An 18313-nucleotide genomic window follows, 5' to 3' on the forward strand; every position below is an offset into this window, starting at 1 on the left:
GTGCAGGTGAGGTCCTGCGGGGACGGGGAGGGCAGTGCCCTTGGGGGCTGGGATTGCTGGAAAGCCCTGCCTGTTATGGGCTGAACTGTGTCCTCTCGAATCCCTGTGTTGGAATCCTGACCCCCAGGACCTCAGAATGTGGCTGTGTTTAGAAAGAGGGCCTTTGAAGAGGTGAATAAGGTAAAATGAGGTCACTGGGGTGGGCCCTAATCCCGTAGGCCTGGTGTCCTTACAAGAAGAGGAGATCAGGACGCAGACACACGCAGGGGGACGACCATGTGAGGACGCGGGAGAAGACAGCCCTCTCCACACCGAGGAGAGAGGCCCCAGGCAGAGCCGGGCCCGCCCTCGCCCGGCCCTCGGACTCCCGCCCCCAGGACGGGGGACGGCGCCCGTCTGCTGCTGACGCCACCCCGTCTGTGGTCTGCGCTGTCTGTTACAGCAGCCAGAGCTGACGAACCCACCGCCTCCCCAGCTGCAGGGGCTCCTGGGTTCGTAACATGGCTTTGCCGAGCGCACCCTCAGTGCCTTAGCTCTGGAGCCTGGCCTTCCGTCCACTGTGGAGAAAGGGCCTTGCTGAGGGCAGGCAGGCCCCGGGCTCGTGGCAGGGCTGCCTGGGGCCGGGCACGCAGCCACCCCTGCTCTCCCTGCATTCGCTGCATGGCCCCGGGCAGGGGCTGCTCTCGGGTGCTGACGGGACCCTCAGCAGCCCCTCCCTGCCTCTGGGAAATAGGAGGTTCAGAGACAAAGGCCCACTTCAGGCTGTAAGGGGTGGGGGCTGTGGTCCCAGCTCAGCAGGGGGCACTGCGGGGGGCAAGGCGGCCAGGCTGCTGGGAGCTCCCTGGGCCATTCTGGGACAGTTACCTCGCCCCCCCAGCTGATTGATTTCCCCCATTCATCACAGCCGGCAGTTGGGGCGGGCGTGGGGCCTGAGGTGGTCCTGGGAGGTGGGAGGCTGGCAGGCACAGCTCACAGACGCTCCTCCCCCATCCCCATCAGGAGAAGCCGGAGGAGGGGCAGGGCACTTGGCCCCCAGTCCAGCTCCCCAGGAGCCCCCCAGAACCCATGAGGCCTCTGCCCCTCACCTTCCTTCAGCACGTGAGCCTCCCAGGTCCCCCCATTTGGAGGACAAGTGTGTCCAGAGGCTAAAGCTGGCGTCCTGGCTCCTCTCCCTGTCACTGTTGCTGACAAGACCCCCCATCTCAGTGTTCCCCACAGAAAAACAGCAGAAACAGTGCCTCTCCAGGCAGGTGTGGGGGACCCAGAGGGGACGCAGGGGGAGTTGTGGTGGGGGCTGCAGCCTCACTGTCCGCTCAGAACCCCAGCACCTCTGGGTACCTGTGGGCCTCGGGCTGGTCACTGGCCCCCTCTGGGCCTGGAAGTGGGGGCAAGACCCCTTGAGGGGGTGCATCTGGGAACACGGAGCTCCTGTCTTCTGGGTGTGGGCTCCCGGGGGCCCTCCCTGCACCATCACCCACAACAAGCTCAAGGCTGACTCACAGCCCAGAGGCTCAGGACGACACAGCATGAGGCAGGTGCTGGGCGGGCACCTGGCCACTCCCTGTCTTCATGCTGAAAAGACTAAGGGTGTGACCTCGTCCTCCAGCCATTCACCCTGGTGCAGCCCCCACAGACAGCTGTTACTGTGGGGGAAGGGTCCGCAAGGCCTGTCGGACCCCCCTCCTCACCCAGTCACTCTGCCCCCCATCACAGTCACTCAGGGACCCCCCCACCAGCACCCTTGATACCATCGCTGTGGTTGAGACCTCTGTCTTGTCCCCCCAGTGTCGGCTGCGGCCTCCTCCTCCTCTCCGCCAGGTGCCTGGAGTGCTCCCTGTCCCCACTCCTCAATCCACAAAGCACTGCCCCCCCGCCAGAATCCCCTCCCATCCCTCCCTGTCCAGCAGAGCCTCCCTCTCTCAAGATACATTTGAGGGTCTTCTTTCCACAAAGTGTCCTCTCGTGGTCTTGCGGCCTCAGAACCCCAGGACCCTCCCTGCTCCCTGCAGCACAGTGGCTAGCCCCCTCCCCAGGGTCCTACCCCACTGGATCCAGGGCACCTGGTGGGGACTAGGGCAGGGAAGGAAGGCGGGGGCTGGCCTCGGAGACGGGTGTGGGAGCAGACATGGTCCCCCACCCTTATCGGGGTTACTCCCCAGCAGCCCCACAGGGAAGCAGCCACCTGTGTGTCCCCCTTCCCCAGCCCACTGGGCTGGACAGGACTACTCTTTCAAGGAGAGGTATGTGTGCCCCCCCCCCGCCCTGAATGCCCACCCCACCTCCAGTCTCTGCAAGAAGCAGGTGGCCCCCCCAGGCTGGTCCAGAGGGGCATGTCTGCTCCCTTACTGGGATCCTCTTTGTGGAGCAGTTTCTGTGCTGGCCACCTCCCCATGGAGGCCCCCAGCCCCAGCTCCGCGGGTGGCATCAGGCTGGCTTCAGGTGATGGGGCTCGGGAGACGCTGTGTTTGCTGGTGAAGGTGGACGGGACAGCGGAGGGCTCAGGCGAGCGGAGGAGATGTTTGCCACATGAGAGTCCACCCCCTTGCAGAGAGCGTTCGAGACGCCCGGGAACCAGCGCTCCCGTGGGCCCACGGCCTGGAGCCCGCGCAGACCGAGGCAAGAAGGGTCTGTGTTTTGCATCCTTCACCCAGCAAGCGGGTGCCTCCAGCCCGCAGGGCCAAGTTCTCACTCCATCCAGAGCCTCCTTGAAATGCAGAAAGAGGTAGCAAGTTCGCACGCCCACGGAACCCGCCCATGACTTCCCGGCACTGGCCACCATTTATGCAAAAAATAACAGAAGGAAAGGGGGAGATGGGTGAGCCCAAACTTTCTCCCCTCAGTCCTTCCTCAGCCACAAGCTGAAGGGAACAACTGTAGGTAAAACTCGTGGACCGAGGAGTGAAATAAAAAGTAACCACAGTGCTAGCTCTGTGCAGCACTTCTGGTTTCCAGCAACGATGAAATAACGCGTGAGTGCCCACCGCAGACCCGGACGGCGTCATTTTGGTGATTCTGCATAGAAGTTAACGCTCTTACCTCCTCATTTAAGACTGGCATCGCACAGTCTTAATGAATAAAAATGCATGCTAGTAACTTCAATCATTAATTTTTCTTTACTTAGAACGGTATTAAACAGCAAATTTAAACACCCTAAGTCAAGACATAGACCGTGGATAAAAGGAAAAACTATATAGTTCAGCACTGTTAACATAACTTTTTCTCCATTTTTGAACAAGGGGGCCCCAATTTCATCTGGCCCCACGGACCTGGGCCGGGGAGGAGCTGGCATGTGGGTTCATTTGCTTCAGAGGCAGACTGACAGGTGAGGTGCCCCACTCAACCCGAAACCAAAGCCAGAAAGAGCAGAAAGACGTCGCCTTCTGAGTGGGCGCTGCGGGTTCCTCCCAGAGGCGGTGGGGCTGCCCTGGGACTGGCAGGGACTACTGAGGACCTGGCTTTGACTGTGGGACTGGCCTATCCCAATGGGGACCCACGTCACAGTGTCTCTAGCGTGAAACAGGCGACAGCTCTGAGGTCAGCACCACAGCTGCCTTTCAGAGACGCGGCTCAGAGATGCTGAGCGAGCTGTACGACTCCCGGGACCCCTGCTGCTGCCCCCGGGGGCCGGCATGTCCACCAAGGGCCAGGCCACACTGATATCTCCTGCGAGAACACCGGCTCGTGAGGGCAGGGCTTCCCTTGGGCACTTTGCACCTTGAACAGAGAAGGCGCCTGATAAAGGTTTCAGAATGAGTGAGTGCGGGACCCCGGCTGGCCAGATCGGGCAAGCCTAGATGTGCGGCCTCTGTCCGGGGCAGCCCTGGGCCAGCCGAGCCCCCAGCATGAGTGGCCTGAGGGGGATACATCCATTCTCTGATTGGGTGAGTTTCAGCCACAGAGACACACGGGGACTACAAAGCAGATCTCTGTGGGGCGCCTGCTGTCACGAATACACAAGATGATGTACTGACCCAGTAGCAAAGTCCCGCACAGCCAGGCTCTGGTCGCCCGGACTGTGCCACCCCCTCCCACCCACCCCAGCCCTGCCTGATCCACAGTCCTTGTAGATTTCTCCGGCCCATCCAGCTTCAGCCCAAGGCCAAAGTCAACATTCCCGCCCCCCGCACTCCACAGACTGGGGTCCCCAGGGGTCCCCAGCCTAACTCGATCACCCAGCCCCTGGTCACCTTCTGTCTGGAATTGGCTTCCAGGGCTGGACCACAGGTCCTAGGGGAGACCAGCTGCCTGCACAGCAGAGCCGAGGGCTGGGGTGGGGTACTGTGCAGATGTGGGTGCGGATCGGAACACTGGGCTGCCAAGGTGTCCTCCCCAGGACAGCCCGCAGGCAGCCCGCCCTCCTGGGACGTGGGTACTGCAGGGACTTGGGAATGAAGCCATGCCAGCTTCGAATCCCAAGAACCCCTACCTCAAGCTCTATAACCCAGGTGCCTGCCCTTCCAGACCCGCCGCTTCCCATTCTGCAAACGGGCAGGATGGCGCTCGGGAAATGATAGCTGGCGGGGACTCCTAACGAGGGTGGCACACCTGTCGTCCTGCCTGATCACCAGCCACAGCCCTTGCTTGTCCCTGTGCAGACAGTGATCCGGTCACCACACGTGTGTCCTCACGGGACGCAGCGCATGGACACAGCACCGCCTCTGAAGTGCAGGAACCAAAAACCAAACCAGAATCCGATCACACTGCTTCTGACCCCCGCCCCCACCCCCACCCCCAATTACAGAAGATACAGGGACATACATTCAGTAAGGAACATGCAGAGGGGAGCCATCAGCCATGCCGCACCAAGAATGAGCTGTTTCCTCCGTAAAGGCTTGGGAAAGGGGTGCTCACGAGAGGCTTCATGGACCCATGAGGCAAATTCCAGGTGTGGGTCTGGGTCCTCCTTCTATAAAACCGACTGTAAAAAGCAGAGGCAACCAGAGTGCTGCGCCACCGGCTGGGAGTCTGAGCAAACGATGGAGCTATTGTTCATTTGCGGGGAGCAGGGTATGGGGGCTTCCCTCGGAGGCACACACGGAGAATTTCCAGGTGAAACTGTATGATGCCTGAGACCTGCTTCAGAGCCATGTGGGGACAGCGGGGTGGGGTGGGCCGGAGCCCTGTGTTAGCAGTTTTTGACACCCGGTGATGGGAGCTTCTGGGAAGCTTCTCCAGGGTCCAGCAGGCCCATCGTTGACTGGATGGGATGCCCTATGCCTGACTCAGTGGTGCTGCTTGGGGGTCAGAGGCTGTGTGCCTGGCTAGAATGTGGGCTCCATGAGCAGAGTTTCCCTTGGGCACTGATGCATCCCAAGTGCCTGACAGGTCCTGGTACAGAGATGTCCAATATAAATTCTAGAACTTTTGCCTACATTTAAATTTTTCCATGATTAAAAACAGGAAAACAAGAATGGCGGCTGTCATCCTTGGCAGTTTCGCCAACCACACGCCGGCCCCAGCCCCTCAGCCCGCCTCCCCCGTGTTCCCCCACCTCCCCAAACCCACGTGTGGTCCCATCCTGCCCACCACCACTCCACGTCCTAGTGCCCTGGGGTCAAGGTAAGGAGTCCCGGGAGAGCCCAGATCCGGTGACGCGGGAGGGTTGCTAACAGGGTGTGGAACCCTGGGCGAGGGCTGTGGGGTGGCCCATGCTGGGTGGCCATGTCTCGTGCCTCCTTCAGTGCCTTGGACGAGGCCAGCTCACGTGGCCCTGCAGCCCCAAGCCACAGCTTCTCGGCTGAGCCCTGCTAAGCCGAAGCTGCATCAGACCCACCGACCCTGTTGCCATGGTTACCCAGGAGCCATCTACTCTCTGCCAACGCCAGCCGCTCCCCCCGCCCAGGGTTCCAACGGCTTTGACCCAACCACTCCCTGCTGGAGGAAGGGGTGCCTTCAGCACCCTAAAGCAGCTTGGGGGATCCCCATCAGCCCCACCCCCACCACCGCAATAAAAGAGCTTTGGGCACAGTGAAACTTCAAAGCTGCCGAGATCCCGGTCAAAGGTAGAGCTGAGTAATCACCTGCGGGCCCTCTGGGCTCGGGGAGCCTGGGGGGGCTTACTTGTTCCTCTCAGGGGAGGCTCTCACAGCCCCCACCAGCAAACAGAAGCGGGCAGGGCCCAGCACACGTGGCCCGGGAGCCATAGGCCCAGCCACTGACAGCTGAGTACCAGGCGCTGAACACTGCCAGGCACCTCTCCTTAAGTCCTCCCACGGCCCTGTAGGGTGGCTCTGCCTTCACCTCCGTTTGCAAGTTGAGCTACTTGCCCATGGTCACCGGCTGGGCACTGGAGATCTGAACCCAGCAGCACGGACCTGGAGACAGAGGTTGGCTGGTGCCCACAAGTCAGACCACCTCTGGTCCAGCCCTAAACCCGGCACTTGCCCCAGACCCCTGTGCCAGTCAGCAGCCTCCGGATCTCAGCTTCCCAGTCCTGTCTGGACTACCCACCTGCCTGCTGCCACCAGCCGGAAGCTCCTAGCCCCACAGTGCCTATGAATTGCTTTGGCACAGCAGCCTCCGGGTCAGACTCCCAGACCTCACACCTCCCAGCCCACCCTACAGAGGAAGGAGCGGAGTCCAGGGAGAAGTGACCACAGAGGCCAGGCCTGCTGAGTCTTAAGCTGCCACCCCTCAACCTGCGCCAGCCCTCACCTGGGAAATAGGGGACCTTGGGGTATGGAGAGGACACCCCAACACCACTGGTACACAGCACGGATTTATTTATACAATCCACCTTCCCTAAAACAGGTTTTCTGACACAGGTCTCTCCCCAGCAGGCCTTGCTGCAAGAGGACACCCACCGAGGACACCCCCCGGGACCCCCACCCCCACCAGGGCTGCAGCGTGCCCAGGTTCAAGAATTCCAGGACGAGGGAGTGGGGCGGGGGTAGACAAGCTTTATTGTGTTCCAAATCTAAGGATTCTTTGTACAAAAATAATTCTTCATATTGCCAATGTCCCTAGGCAGTTCAAGTGTACGGGTAAAAACAGATTATCTGTGTCCTCACAAAATTCTCTCCCCTTCAAACCTCCGAGTGTTGCTGCGCATCCCCACTCCGGTGGAAGGCCTCTGGGGGCAGGGCAGGGTGGCTGGGGTCCAAGGAAGCTGCCACCCGGATGAGATCAGGAAGACCGGCTTCCACACTAGTCCTTGGTCGGGCTGGACGGCCAGAATGCGCCGGCGGGATCCCCGGCTCGGCAGTGGCTCGGCCCGCGGGGATGGCGGGGACCGAGCCGTGGACCAGTCCAATGCGCTGGCTCCCAGTAGGGCCGCTGAGAGGGAAGGAATGACAGGCACTGGTGTTAGTGCGGGACCCAGCCCTGGAGACCCCGCCGAGCCCGGCCCTGCTCTCCACCTCCCACAAGCGGAGTCGGCAGTTTCGTTTGCTCGGTTGATTTTGGAGCTCGGGTCCGTGGGTGCCTCGGCTTTGGTGTGCGGCCCGAGCCAGCACTCGGGGCGGGGCGGCGCTCTGGGCCGCAGTGAGTCAGGTCTCCGCACCCGCCGACTCATTTCTGCCACCGGGCCGGGCGCGCGATTTGCAATGCAAAGTTACTCCGCCTCCAAGCGCCCTAATCTGCCCGGGGATCCGCACGCACTTGGGGCCTCACCCGCCCGAGGGCCGCCCCCCTCCATCTCCCCGCTCCCCCTTAGGCGCCGGAGCAGCGAGGGGAAGTTTTGCAATCCCGGACAAACAAACGCTGGTCGTGCACAGGCTTGAAAAGGTTTGGGGGAAATGAAAAGTGAGCGAAATCGAGGCCATCGCCGAGGCCTGGCACTGGGTTCCGCTGGAGCGAGTTGCGGGACCGTCCGTTCCACCGCGCCGGGCCGCCCTGCCTCCGACCCTCCAGCCTCCCCGCCGTAGGTGCTTACCTCGCGAGGCGGAGGGCTCAGTAGCCCCCTAACCAGCTGGAGAAGTCGAGCAGCTCGCGCTCCGCAGGGCTCAGAGCGCCCTCACAGCTGCTGTCGTCCGATGAGTAGGCGGAGCGCGGGGATCCGGGCTCCGAGCTGCGCCCGCGGCCAGGAGACGACGAGGCGCAGGAAGACGAGGTGGCAGCGGCGGGGGTTCCGGCGGGCCCGCGGGGCAGGGGGTGGCGCGCGGCTGGCGCCAGCAGCCCCTCCGCCAGCGCGGCGCGCACAGCATCGTGCTCGGCCAGCAGGCGCTGCAGCGCGCGGATGTACTCCACAGCCGAGCGCAGCGTCTCCACTTTGCTCAGCTTCTTGCTGGTGCCTCCGTGAGGCACGTGCTGCCGCAGCGCCTGGAACCCCAAGTTCACCAGCTTCACGCGGTTGCGCTCGCGCTCGTTGCGCCGCGCCACGGCCGCCGCGCCACTCCCGGTCTCTATCGCGCCTGGCCGCCGCCGCCGGCTGCAGCGCAGCAGCTCTGGGGAGTCTGGTCGCCGCCGAGCGGGACAGCAGCCCGAGACGCCAGGCGCTGGGGGCGCGGTCCGAGGCAGCGCGCCGCTGTCCATCGCGCCCGCATCCACTCGCCCGGCGCTTCCTCCGAGTCCCCGTGCGCCGCAGAAAGTTGCGGGGCGAGGAACCTGGGGCGTAGGAACGACGTTCAAGCCTCTACGACGCTCTGGCACTGCGCCGCCCAGCGAATCCCTAGGGTTCGTGGTCCCAGGTCGTCTGGGGCCTGTGGACAGAGAGGCACAGAAGCCGAGAGGTGGCGGGCAGTGCGCCCCGGGAAGCGTGGGGCGCTCGTGACCCGCGCGTGCTGTCGGACGCTCCCCAGGTTTTCCCCGCTCAGCGCAGGCGGCTCGTTTTTAAATGTATAGATAACCCTCCTCTGCGCCGCCGCCGCCTCCTTTCTCACGCCCTCCTTCCCTTGCCTCGCCCTCCCGCCACGCTTCACGCTCCCCCTGGCGCACACAGCCTGCGAAGACCAAGCCTTGAGCACGACCCCTTCGTCCCCCACCACAGCCCGCAGGTGCCCAGTGCGCCCCCCAAGATGCAGTACGCAGATCCCGTGTGCGCACCCCTCAAGCTGCTGTCCGCAGGTCCCGCCGGCCCCGCCGCCCGAGCACGCCCACAGGTCCTAGGTGCAACTGTCTTGTACCCCACCCCAGCCCCGGGCGCAGCCCGCAAGTCCCGGGAGCCGGCAGCAGTCCACACGCGCAGCCCGCGCCTTTGGCGTTAGGGCGTGTCCAGAGCCACTGCGCTGCGGTCTGGGAGGCGCGTGAGACCCCCGGGGGCAGCACGCGCCGAGCCGCCGGCCCCCCCGCGCCCCGCCCCCTGCGGCCGAGGGGCGTGGAGGCGGCCGGGGTCGCAGCCAATGGCGGGCAGCCCGTTCTGCCAATCACAGCGGGCGCGGCCTCCCGCCCGGCCCCCGGGAGGAAGCGTGCACGCCCGGCGCGTGGCTCTCAGGAGCGTCTGTAACAAAGCTCTGCCCTCGCCGGCCCCGTCCCCGCGAGCAGGGTGGGCGCGCACTCCCGCGCACACCTGTTCCTGGCCGGGCGTCCACCTGTTTATTACTCCACGGGGCTTGCGAGAGGGCGACGGAGCCCCTCCGGACAGGGCAGGACTTGAGAAATGATGGAGACGGGGCACGTTTGGGGGGATCAGCTTCCTGGGGCGCTCTCCCCCATCCCCCCACGCACACTCTGCCTGCGGTGTCCGTGCGCCAGGGGCCTTGGGGAGCCTTGAAGCAGAGGCCCTGGAGGTTTGCACCGACCGACCGCTTCAGACCCCGACAGCGGTCAGCCTTCCCCTCCCCTCTGCCCTGCCCCTCCCCCCTGCCCTGCCCCTCCCCCCCCCCCCGCGGCTTCCTCAGTTTTCCAGATTCCCCCCAAATCTTCCTCGCTTCCTGGTCCCGGTCCCTCCCGCTCACGCGTCGGTGCCTGTCCGCTTCCATGGCACTTCTTCCTCAGAGCCATCCCTCCAGCCCCAGCCGCCCACCACCACCCCTGCCCCCGCAGTGAGACTGACAGGTTAGGGAAGGTTGCGGGGTCCCAGGGGCCCTGGGGCGTCAAGAGTTTCTCCCTGGCCCATGGGGGTACATTTCGGGGTCTGAGGGGACAGGGACTTTGATAGCTTGTTAATGGGAGAGTTTTGTCCTACCTCGCGGCCTGGGGAGGCCAGCCAAGTGGTTGTGCCCTCAGGAGGCCATACCCAGCAGGTTTTTCCCGAAAGGTGACGGGACTCTCCTGGGCCAGGACCTCTGGGAATGGCGGGGAGAGGGGCGGACCCAGATGCCTGGAGCCAACTTCCTGTTCTGGGTGGGGGGAGGCCCACAGCCCCGCCCCAAGGAGTCCACAGGGCACACGACGATATTTACTGCACGCCTCATGGTGCCCACTGGCTCCTGTTACCGGCAGGATTCTCCCAGCAAGTCTGCTGGGCTTTCCTGCTTTGGGAAGTGACCCGGAGGCCAGCACCCTCCTGGAGCCAGGTGGGTGTGGGGCCCCATTTGTCTTAGGAGGAAGCTGGCTCAGAAAGGACATGGAATGTGTCCACAGTCACACCTCTGGCCAGTGGAGCAATCCAGGTAGGAATCCAGCCCCTGGCTGAGTCCAGGCGGCCCCGCCTCCTTCCCCACCCAGGGCGGAAGACCTGGCACACCTCTGCATCCTCTCTGTGGTCAGAGCCCGCCCCCGCCTCCTTCTTGGAGGGTTATTTGGCAAACCCCCGCCAGATATGGATTTGCCTATCCTCCTTACCCTGGCCGTGCCAGGGGTGCCAGGAAAAATCCCGGAGTCCTGCCAACAGGACCCTGCCTGGACTTCTGCTGGACCTCCAAGTCCTGGACACCCTCAGTTATCGATTGCCTCGGAGCAGAGTACCTGGGTTCCAGTGTCTTGAACGATGGCTTATTTCTCAGGCGTCTGTGGGTCGGTGGGTGGGGTCTCTGCTGGTTTGATCCGGCTCACTGGGGCTGCTGCGTTCAGCTGGGGGCCAGCTGGGGGGACCGTGGCCAGCTGGCGGGCCGGGTCTGGCTCCCCACATGGTCCCCATCCTACACTTCTTCACAGCTGGGCTCTCGGATTGAGACAGCAGAACCCAAAGGATTCAAGGTTTCTTTCTGAGATGATGAAAAGTCTGTGAAGTTGACTGTGGTGAAGGTTGCACAGCTCTGTGAACGTCCTGAAAGCCACTTGATGGAACTGGACAGACGGTGTGGTGTGGAGATCATGTCCCAGTAAAGCTGCTGGGAAAGTTTAAATTATAAGCCGGCTGCCTTGTCAAGGCCCTGCCCTCCCCTGGCACCGCCCTGAGCTGGCCCACCCGCTCGAGGCTCTGCCCACTGTTGAGTCTCCACCCCTGATCTCTAGGGCAGGGGCCAGCAAACTTTGCCCCTCCCCCTGCCCCTGGTCCCCACCATCCTGCTGTCTGTCTCTGAGTGACTCCTCCAGGGGCCTCCTGTGAGTGTCCTCCTGCGTCTGGCTTTTCTCCATGAGTACACGCCCCCCTATGAGTGACTCCAGTGACTCCTCCAGGGGCCTCCTGTGAGTGTCCTCCTGCGTCTGGCTTATCTCCCTGAGTACACGCCCCCCTATGAGTGACTCCAGTGACTCCTCCAGGGGCCTCCTGTGAGTGTCCTCCTGCGTCTGGCTTATCTCCCTGAGTACACGCCCCCCTATGAGTGACTCCAGTGACTCCTCCAGGGGCCTCCTGTGAGTGTCCTCCTGCGTCTGGCTTATCTCCCTGAGTACACGTCCCCAGGGCTCATCCTGCTGCCGCCGGGCCAGCGCTTCACTCCCCGTCAAGGCCACGTTCTACTCCACTGTGTGGTGGGACCACATTTCGCCTGTTCATCACTGATGGACACTCGGGTGGCTTCCCCCTTCATCTGCTGTGAATGATGCTGCTGTGAACACGGGTGTGCAAGTAGCTATTCGGGTCCCCACTTTTAATTCTTTTGGGGGGGCACCCCCAGAAGTGGAATTGCTGGACCACACGGCGATTCCATGTTTAGGTTTCTGAAGGGCCCGCCAAACTGTGGTCCTCGGTGGCTGCACCGTTTTATGTGTCCACCCACAGTGAACAAGGGTTCCAGTTTCTCCATGCCCTCACGAGCACTTGTCATTTCCCAGTATTTTTTATGTCTTGGTAATAGCTAGTGGGTGTGAATTTTAATTTTTTTAGCCACTTAAACATGGCCATCCTCGACTCATCAAATGCAACTCTCTGAGGGCTGAGCTGTCCTCCTTTTCCCTGAGCCCTGGGTCCCCTCAGAGGCAACCACCCAGCCCAGCCATCACTCAGTCAATATGGGCACTGCCTCTCTTCACCCTCCTCCACTGTGTCCGTTGGTCCTGCCACTTCTCAGCCGGGTCACCTATCTTGCCCTTGGGTGCTGCCTCTGGCCCCGCCCCATCTCCTGAGTTCCAGCTTTGCCCCCCCCAAAGCAGAAGGGACGTTACCGACGCGAGTCAGCTCATGCCTGGCCCCCAGGATTGAGCCCAAACCCCACTCTGCTGCCCTGCTGGCCTCCTCGTCCTCAGCTTTGACGCCAGGTCCCCTGGGACCCAGCCCTGACCACTCCGCTCTGTGCTTCAACAGCATGTCACTTGTCACACCTGGGGCGTCCACCACAGGGCTCTGCATGGGTGGAAATGTGCCCTTCTCTCTCTCAGTGTCCACAGAACACCGCCTGTGCCCAGCGAGTGGCGCATCTTCACTAAGGGGACCTCACGTCCAGCATGGAAGGTCAAGAGGTGATCACAATGTGGCTGGCTGTCCCCGAGGCCCCTTTCTGCTGCCCATTGGAGGCAGGCCAGCCCCTGCTCTGGGGGTGACCCAGGCTGAACACTCGGCAACTCTGAAACCACCTCAGGCTCCATGGGACTGGGGTGCAGAGCCCCGGAAACTTGGGGCATCCTGGGGACATACAAGTTCCAAAACTTGTTCTTCAGAGAGGCTCTGGGTTCCCCTCCTCAGAGCGATGGAGCTGTCTGGACCTCTGGGGCCTCCCCCATGGGGAAGCAGGGCCAGGCCCCCCTCGGGCGACCTCCAGGCCCGGGTGGGGGCGAGCAGGGCCGACTGCCAGCTGGCTTGGCCTGGGCCCCTGAGTATCTCTCCACAGCAGCCCACGGCCATGGTCCACCTCCCTGCCCGCCCCGTCCAGGGGCTCTGCCCTTTGTCACTGGCGTCCTAATTGTGTTCCCTGAGTCAGGTCACCGGTTGGAGGCTGGGAGCCCAGCTGGGCTGGACCAGTACCTTCTCCAAGCACCCAGGTCAAGCTGCAGCCCTTGTGCAAGAATTACACCTATGTGCCCCGGTCACGTGGGAGCTGGAGCCTTCTGGGATCCTGCTGCAGGGGGAGGCAGGAGTGGTGGGAATGAAGTGCTTCCAGAGGGTCAAGTTCAGACCCCCTGATGGCCAGTTGGGGTTCTCCAGAGGGACAGACAGAACGGACAGAAAGAGATTCATTATGAGGAACTGGCTCATGTGATTACAGAGGCTGGGAAGCCCCACCATCAACGGACGGTCTACACACCGCAGACCCGGAAAGCCTGTTCAGTGGGGGAGTCCAGCCTGAGTCTGGAGGCCTGAGACTCTGGGAGCTGATGGTGTAAATCCTGGCCCAAGGTCCAGAGAAGATGAGATGACATCCCAGCTCCAGCAGGCAGACAAGAGACCAACTCCCCCACCTCCATCTTGTGTCACACCCTCAGAGAGCGGGGTGAGGCCCACCCACACTGGGGAGGGAAACTGGTTTTACTGAGCCCACCGATGCTAACCCTCACCTCATCCAGAGCCCACCTCCAACACACCCAGAACTAGAGTTTACTCGGGACACCCCAGGACCCAGTGCAGTTGACACATAAAATTGACCATCATGCAGCCACTATGGAGGATAGTATGGAGGTTCCTTAAGAAACTGAAAATAGAGTTACCCTGTGATCCAGCAATCCCGCTCCTGGGTACATATCTGGAGAAACCTATAATTTGAAAAGACACCTGCACCCCAGTGTTTGTAGCAGCACTATATACAATAGCCAAGATGTGGAAGGAACCATCGGCAGATGACTGGACAAAAAAGATGTGGCATATTTATATAATGGAATACTACTCAGCCATAAAAAATGGAATAATGCCATTTGCAGCAACATGGATGGAACTGGGGATTGTCGTTCTAAGTGAAGTAAGCCAGAAAGAGAAAGAAAAATACCATATGATGTTGCTTATATATGGAATCTAAAAAAAAAAAAAAAAAGACCCAAATGAATTTATTTACAAAACAGAAACAGACTCATGGACATAGAAAGCAAACTCACGGTTACCATGGGGAACAGGCGGTGGGAAAGGATAAATTAGGTGTTCGAGATATGCAGGCGCTATTGTATATAAACCAGATAAACAGCAAGTTTCTACTGCAGAGCACAGGGAACTGTATTCAATATCTTGCAGTGACCTTTAATGAAAAAGGATATGAAAAGGATTATATGTATGTTCATGTATGACTGAAGCATTATGCCGTCCACCAGAAATTGACACAGTATTGTAAACTGACCATATACACTTCAATTTAAAGAAGCTGACCATCACTCGTCCACTGCTTGTCAACTTGGCCCCTGTACTCACCTCTTTAACCATACTCAATCTCCAAACAAGGACAACAAAAAGGTCACGGTTCTCCTGAACGTAATACAGCTATCCTGCCTACAGCTGCAAACGCATGAACCCCTTCCCCAGAAGAGGAGGTAAGCCCTGGAGGGATGTTTACTCCGCTGGTGACACCCGCAGCTTAAACACGAGGGTGTAAATTAACATTGCTAAATGCTGTGACATTAAGTCAGTACATTTTTTTAATTATTAAACTTTTTATTTTGAGATAATCGTAGCTTCATATGCATTTGTAAGAAAAGATACAGAGAGATTCTGTGAACATTTTAGCCAGTCTCCCCCCGTGGTACCATCTTAGAAAACCATCGTACAATATGGCAAAGAGAGTATTGGCATTGATACGGCCAAGGCACACGTCTCCACCACCAGGAGTCAGTGCATCTCACGTGGTAAGGGGACAAGAGAGGAAAGAAACCAAGACACACACTATTTACGTTGTATCTGTACAATGGAATACTCCTCAGCCATAAAAAGACAGACTTACAGCAGAACCAGGAGGAACAACTGCAGCCCTCGCTTCTGTAACTGGCCTCCTGGTGGAAGCTGGTGTTTATAACCACCTTTTCCCATCACCGGCTTCACATTCCCTCTGCCTTCGACAAGCCCCTCAGCTGTCCCTGCTGGTGTGACCCAAACCTCGTTCCTGAAGGGCCATCAGTGGTCCTGCCTGGGCTGGGCTGCTGTGGCTTTCCTTGACCCGTACCCGGGGCGTGGTGACGCTAGAGGCGCCCCGAGACACCTCCTGTATCCGGCGCGCCCTTCCGTGCCTCCAGGGTGGGGCAGCAGTCCAGTTTCCCCCGGAGGTCAGGATCCGTCACCCCAGCCCACACAGAAAGTCCCTTCTTTGACTTTTGATTCAGAGACAGGAGGAGCCCAGGGTGGCCAGGTGTGTCTTCACCTCCATTCAGTGTCCTCCTGGTGGAAGGGCCCCGCGCTCTGGAGCTAAGACCTGTAAGACCAGAGCACCAGGTCTCCGGAGCAGGAAGTGAGAGTCCTGCTGGTGGGTCCTTGGGGGTAGGGGTGGGTGGTGCCCCCCATTTCCTCCCCTTGGGTCCTGGACCCATGAGTCTTGGCTGTGGGGGGAGCAGCCCATGGATGGACACTGGAAAAGGAGGCTGATGGGGGTCCACAGAACAGGTCAGCCTTCCTTGGTGGCATGGACGGCCTCCTGGAGAGCCCTGCCAAGCCCTGCAGGGTACTGACACACAGCTGGGCGGTGACCGAGTCTTCAAAAGGTCATTCCACCGTTGTGTTGAGCAGGCTGCTTCAGGAGGGTGGAGGACATGTGGGCCCAGTGAGTTCCACGACCGTGGGCCCACTGCCACACTTGGTCTGCTGTGGGGAGGGCTCCCTGGTCAGACCTGGTGCCATGCAGCACGCCATGCTGGCGGATGAGGCTTTCTGAAAGTCTGTGGACAGCAGTTTTGGCACAAGTATTGTATACAGAGAAGGCAAACCCTTATCTGGAGTAAGTGTCTGTTCCAGTAAGAGCAACACGTGGCCCCTTCCGTGATGGGAGCCGACAGGTGTAATTAACAGGCCACCGGGTAGCTGGCTGGTCACCTGCGGGTGGTGCCATCCTGGGGGTCAGTGCTGGTGTCTGCTGCCGGCCGACTGGATGCAGCCGTGGTGAGTGGAGTCCGTGTTGCTGAGCCCCGGCCCCATCACCTCCATCCCTGCCACCACGGCCACTTTGTTCACAAACCCCTTGGGCAATGCGGGGTGGCTGGGAAAGAGGCTGAGGGAGTCCACAGGGCGGGTGAGCCTTCCTTGACAGCACAGGGAACCGTATTCAGCACCTTGCAATGGCCTATAATGGAGAAGAATCAGAAAAGGAACACACACACACACGTGCATAACCGAATCACCGTGCTGCACGCCAGAAATTAACACAGCGTCGTCAGCGGACTGCGCTTCAACGCAGAAAAGAGCAGTCTGCCGAGGTCAGCCTCTGGGGAGCGTTCACATCGGCCACAAATACTTTCAGAGTTCTTGCTAACCCACATACCTCTTCCCCACGTTTTCTTGTCACCAGTTTTCCAATCATGTTTATTCCAAGTCCCTGACCGCCCCGCCAAACCACTGGCCGCAGCCCACAGATCCGCTGACAGTCACACATCCGGCCACTTCTCTTTTCGAGCCAAGCGCAGGGCCAGACGCACTGCCCTGAGTTCTGCCCACGGGGAGGAGGTCCCTTCCCCAGGTCCTTGAGCGATGCCCCGCCCCTTGTGCGTGGGGCTCGCATATCAGTCAGAACCACCCGTGAAGAAGCCCAGCCATCTCTTCCTCTGTCAGTGCATCCTAGGAAACTCCCCTGGCCCCACAAGGCCATGGGTTCAGGCTGGGAGAGAGCAGACGGTGTGGCAGGAGTGGGGACCCTGGGCATTTGGGCTGCTTCTTCATGAAGCTGACTTGTGCCTTCAGGAACTCGGACACGATCACTTCCGCTGGGTGATGGAATCCACTGAGGGATGGACATGCCCAGCTTTATGGCTCGGTGGGCCAGAGAAAGGTAACGGCCAGTTCATGGCGGGCAGCGCAAGTCACATGGTAACTCGGTGACCCACGGTCAAGTGTTCAGTCCCTGCGAAGGGCAGTAGCAGGCCAAGAGCTGCTTCTCAAGAGGGGCGTAGTTGCCTGGGGTGGATGACAGGGTCTTGTTCCCAAGTCCTCAGGGCCTGCCCTGTGATTCGCCTGTAGGGTCTGCTGAAGACTCAAGCAGCACCCCCGACCACCCCGGCACTTCAGGCCCTGGACCCGCTGCACCACGGGGCCCAAGGGCAGCGCGGCCTGGACCCACTGCCCAGCCTGCTCCTGTTTGCCTCCCCCGCCCCGCCTCCGCCCCAGAACCAGCTGCCACCCACTCCACAGGCTGGAGTAACACCTCCAAATGAGGAACGTGTCTCCAGAATCCAAAAAGTCCACCTAGGCGCTGGGTGACCAAAACACCTGCCCGTCACCCTAGGAGGGCTGTCTTCACGTGCCCCACACTGCTGGGCCCCTAGAAACTTCACTGAGGTAGACTGAGGCCCTGGACTTTTGCAGGGTTTACTTCTGCCCTCTGACATGCAGACGTCTTATCGAGAAGTCTAGAGGAGCTGCTGCTTCTTACCCAGCAGGGCCGACCAGCATGATGCCGTCAATGCAGAGGCCAGCGTGACGTCCTGTGGAAGGAAAACGTGACTGAGGTCCCTGTGAACACAGTCAGGACCCAGGGCTGGAGAGCTGACTTGCCCCTGCATTAGGACAGTATAAGTGTGTTGCTGGCCTTGCCAGGTGAACGCAAACTGCTGCTGGGGGGCCTCGCAGACGGGGATGGAGAAGAAGGCATTTGCAGCATCAAGAGCTGTACACCAGGTACCAGGGTGCGTGTGGACCTGCTCAAGCCGTGAAAGCACTTCTGTACAGCAGCTGCAGCTGGAGTCACCACCTCACCAGGCTTATGATAACCCACCAGTCCACCATCCTTCTCCAGGACCCACCTGTACCCTGCACAGGCCGATCGGAGGAGAAGAGCCGGACATGATGGGAGCCACGCCCCTCCAGCCTTCAGGTCCTTGGTGGAGGCGCTGATGGCTGCAGTCCGGCCAGGCGTGTGCTGGGTTTACCGTTTTCCTCAGTAGAGGCAGCGTGGGGGGCTTCCCCTAGGCCTTTCCCACCACGACAGCCCTCACTCCAAGGTCAGGGAGCCAGTGTGGGGGCTCCGCCAGCAGCTGAGCATGTCTATTCCTTTTATTCCTT

The 18313-nt window shown here is 60.5% G+C and overlaps 1 protein-coding gene across 1 annotated transcript; it reads right to left on the reverse strand.

Annotated features, from left to right (window-relative positions):
* Positions 1-7867: 7867 nt before the first annotated feature.
* On the reverse strand, positions 7868-8739 carry ASCL2 (achaete-scute family bHLH transcription factor 2). The gene has a single exon (XM_031447876.2). It carries the CDS (start codon positions 8470-8472, stop codon positions 7891-7893), a length of 582 nt encoding a protein of 193 aa, XP_031303736.1. The 5' UTR covers positions 8473-8739; the 3' UTR covers positions 7868-7890.
* Between the last annotated feature and the right edge of the window lie 9574 nt (positions 8740-18313).

The sequence above is a fragment of the Camelus dromedarius genome, chromosome 12 (assembly GCF_036321535.1).
Source record: "Camelus dromedarius isolate mCamDro1 chromosome 12, mCamDro1.pat, whole genome shotgun sequence".
NCBI classification, from domain to species: domain Eukaryota; kingdom Metazoa; phylum Chordata; class Mammalia; order Artiodactyla; family Camelidae; genus Camelus; species Camelus dromedarius.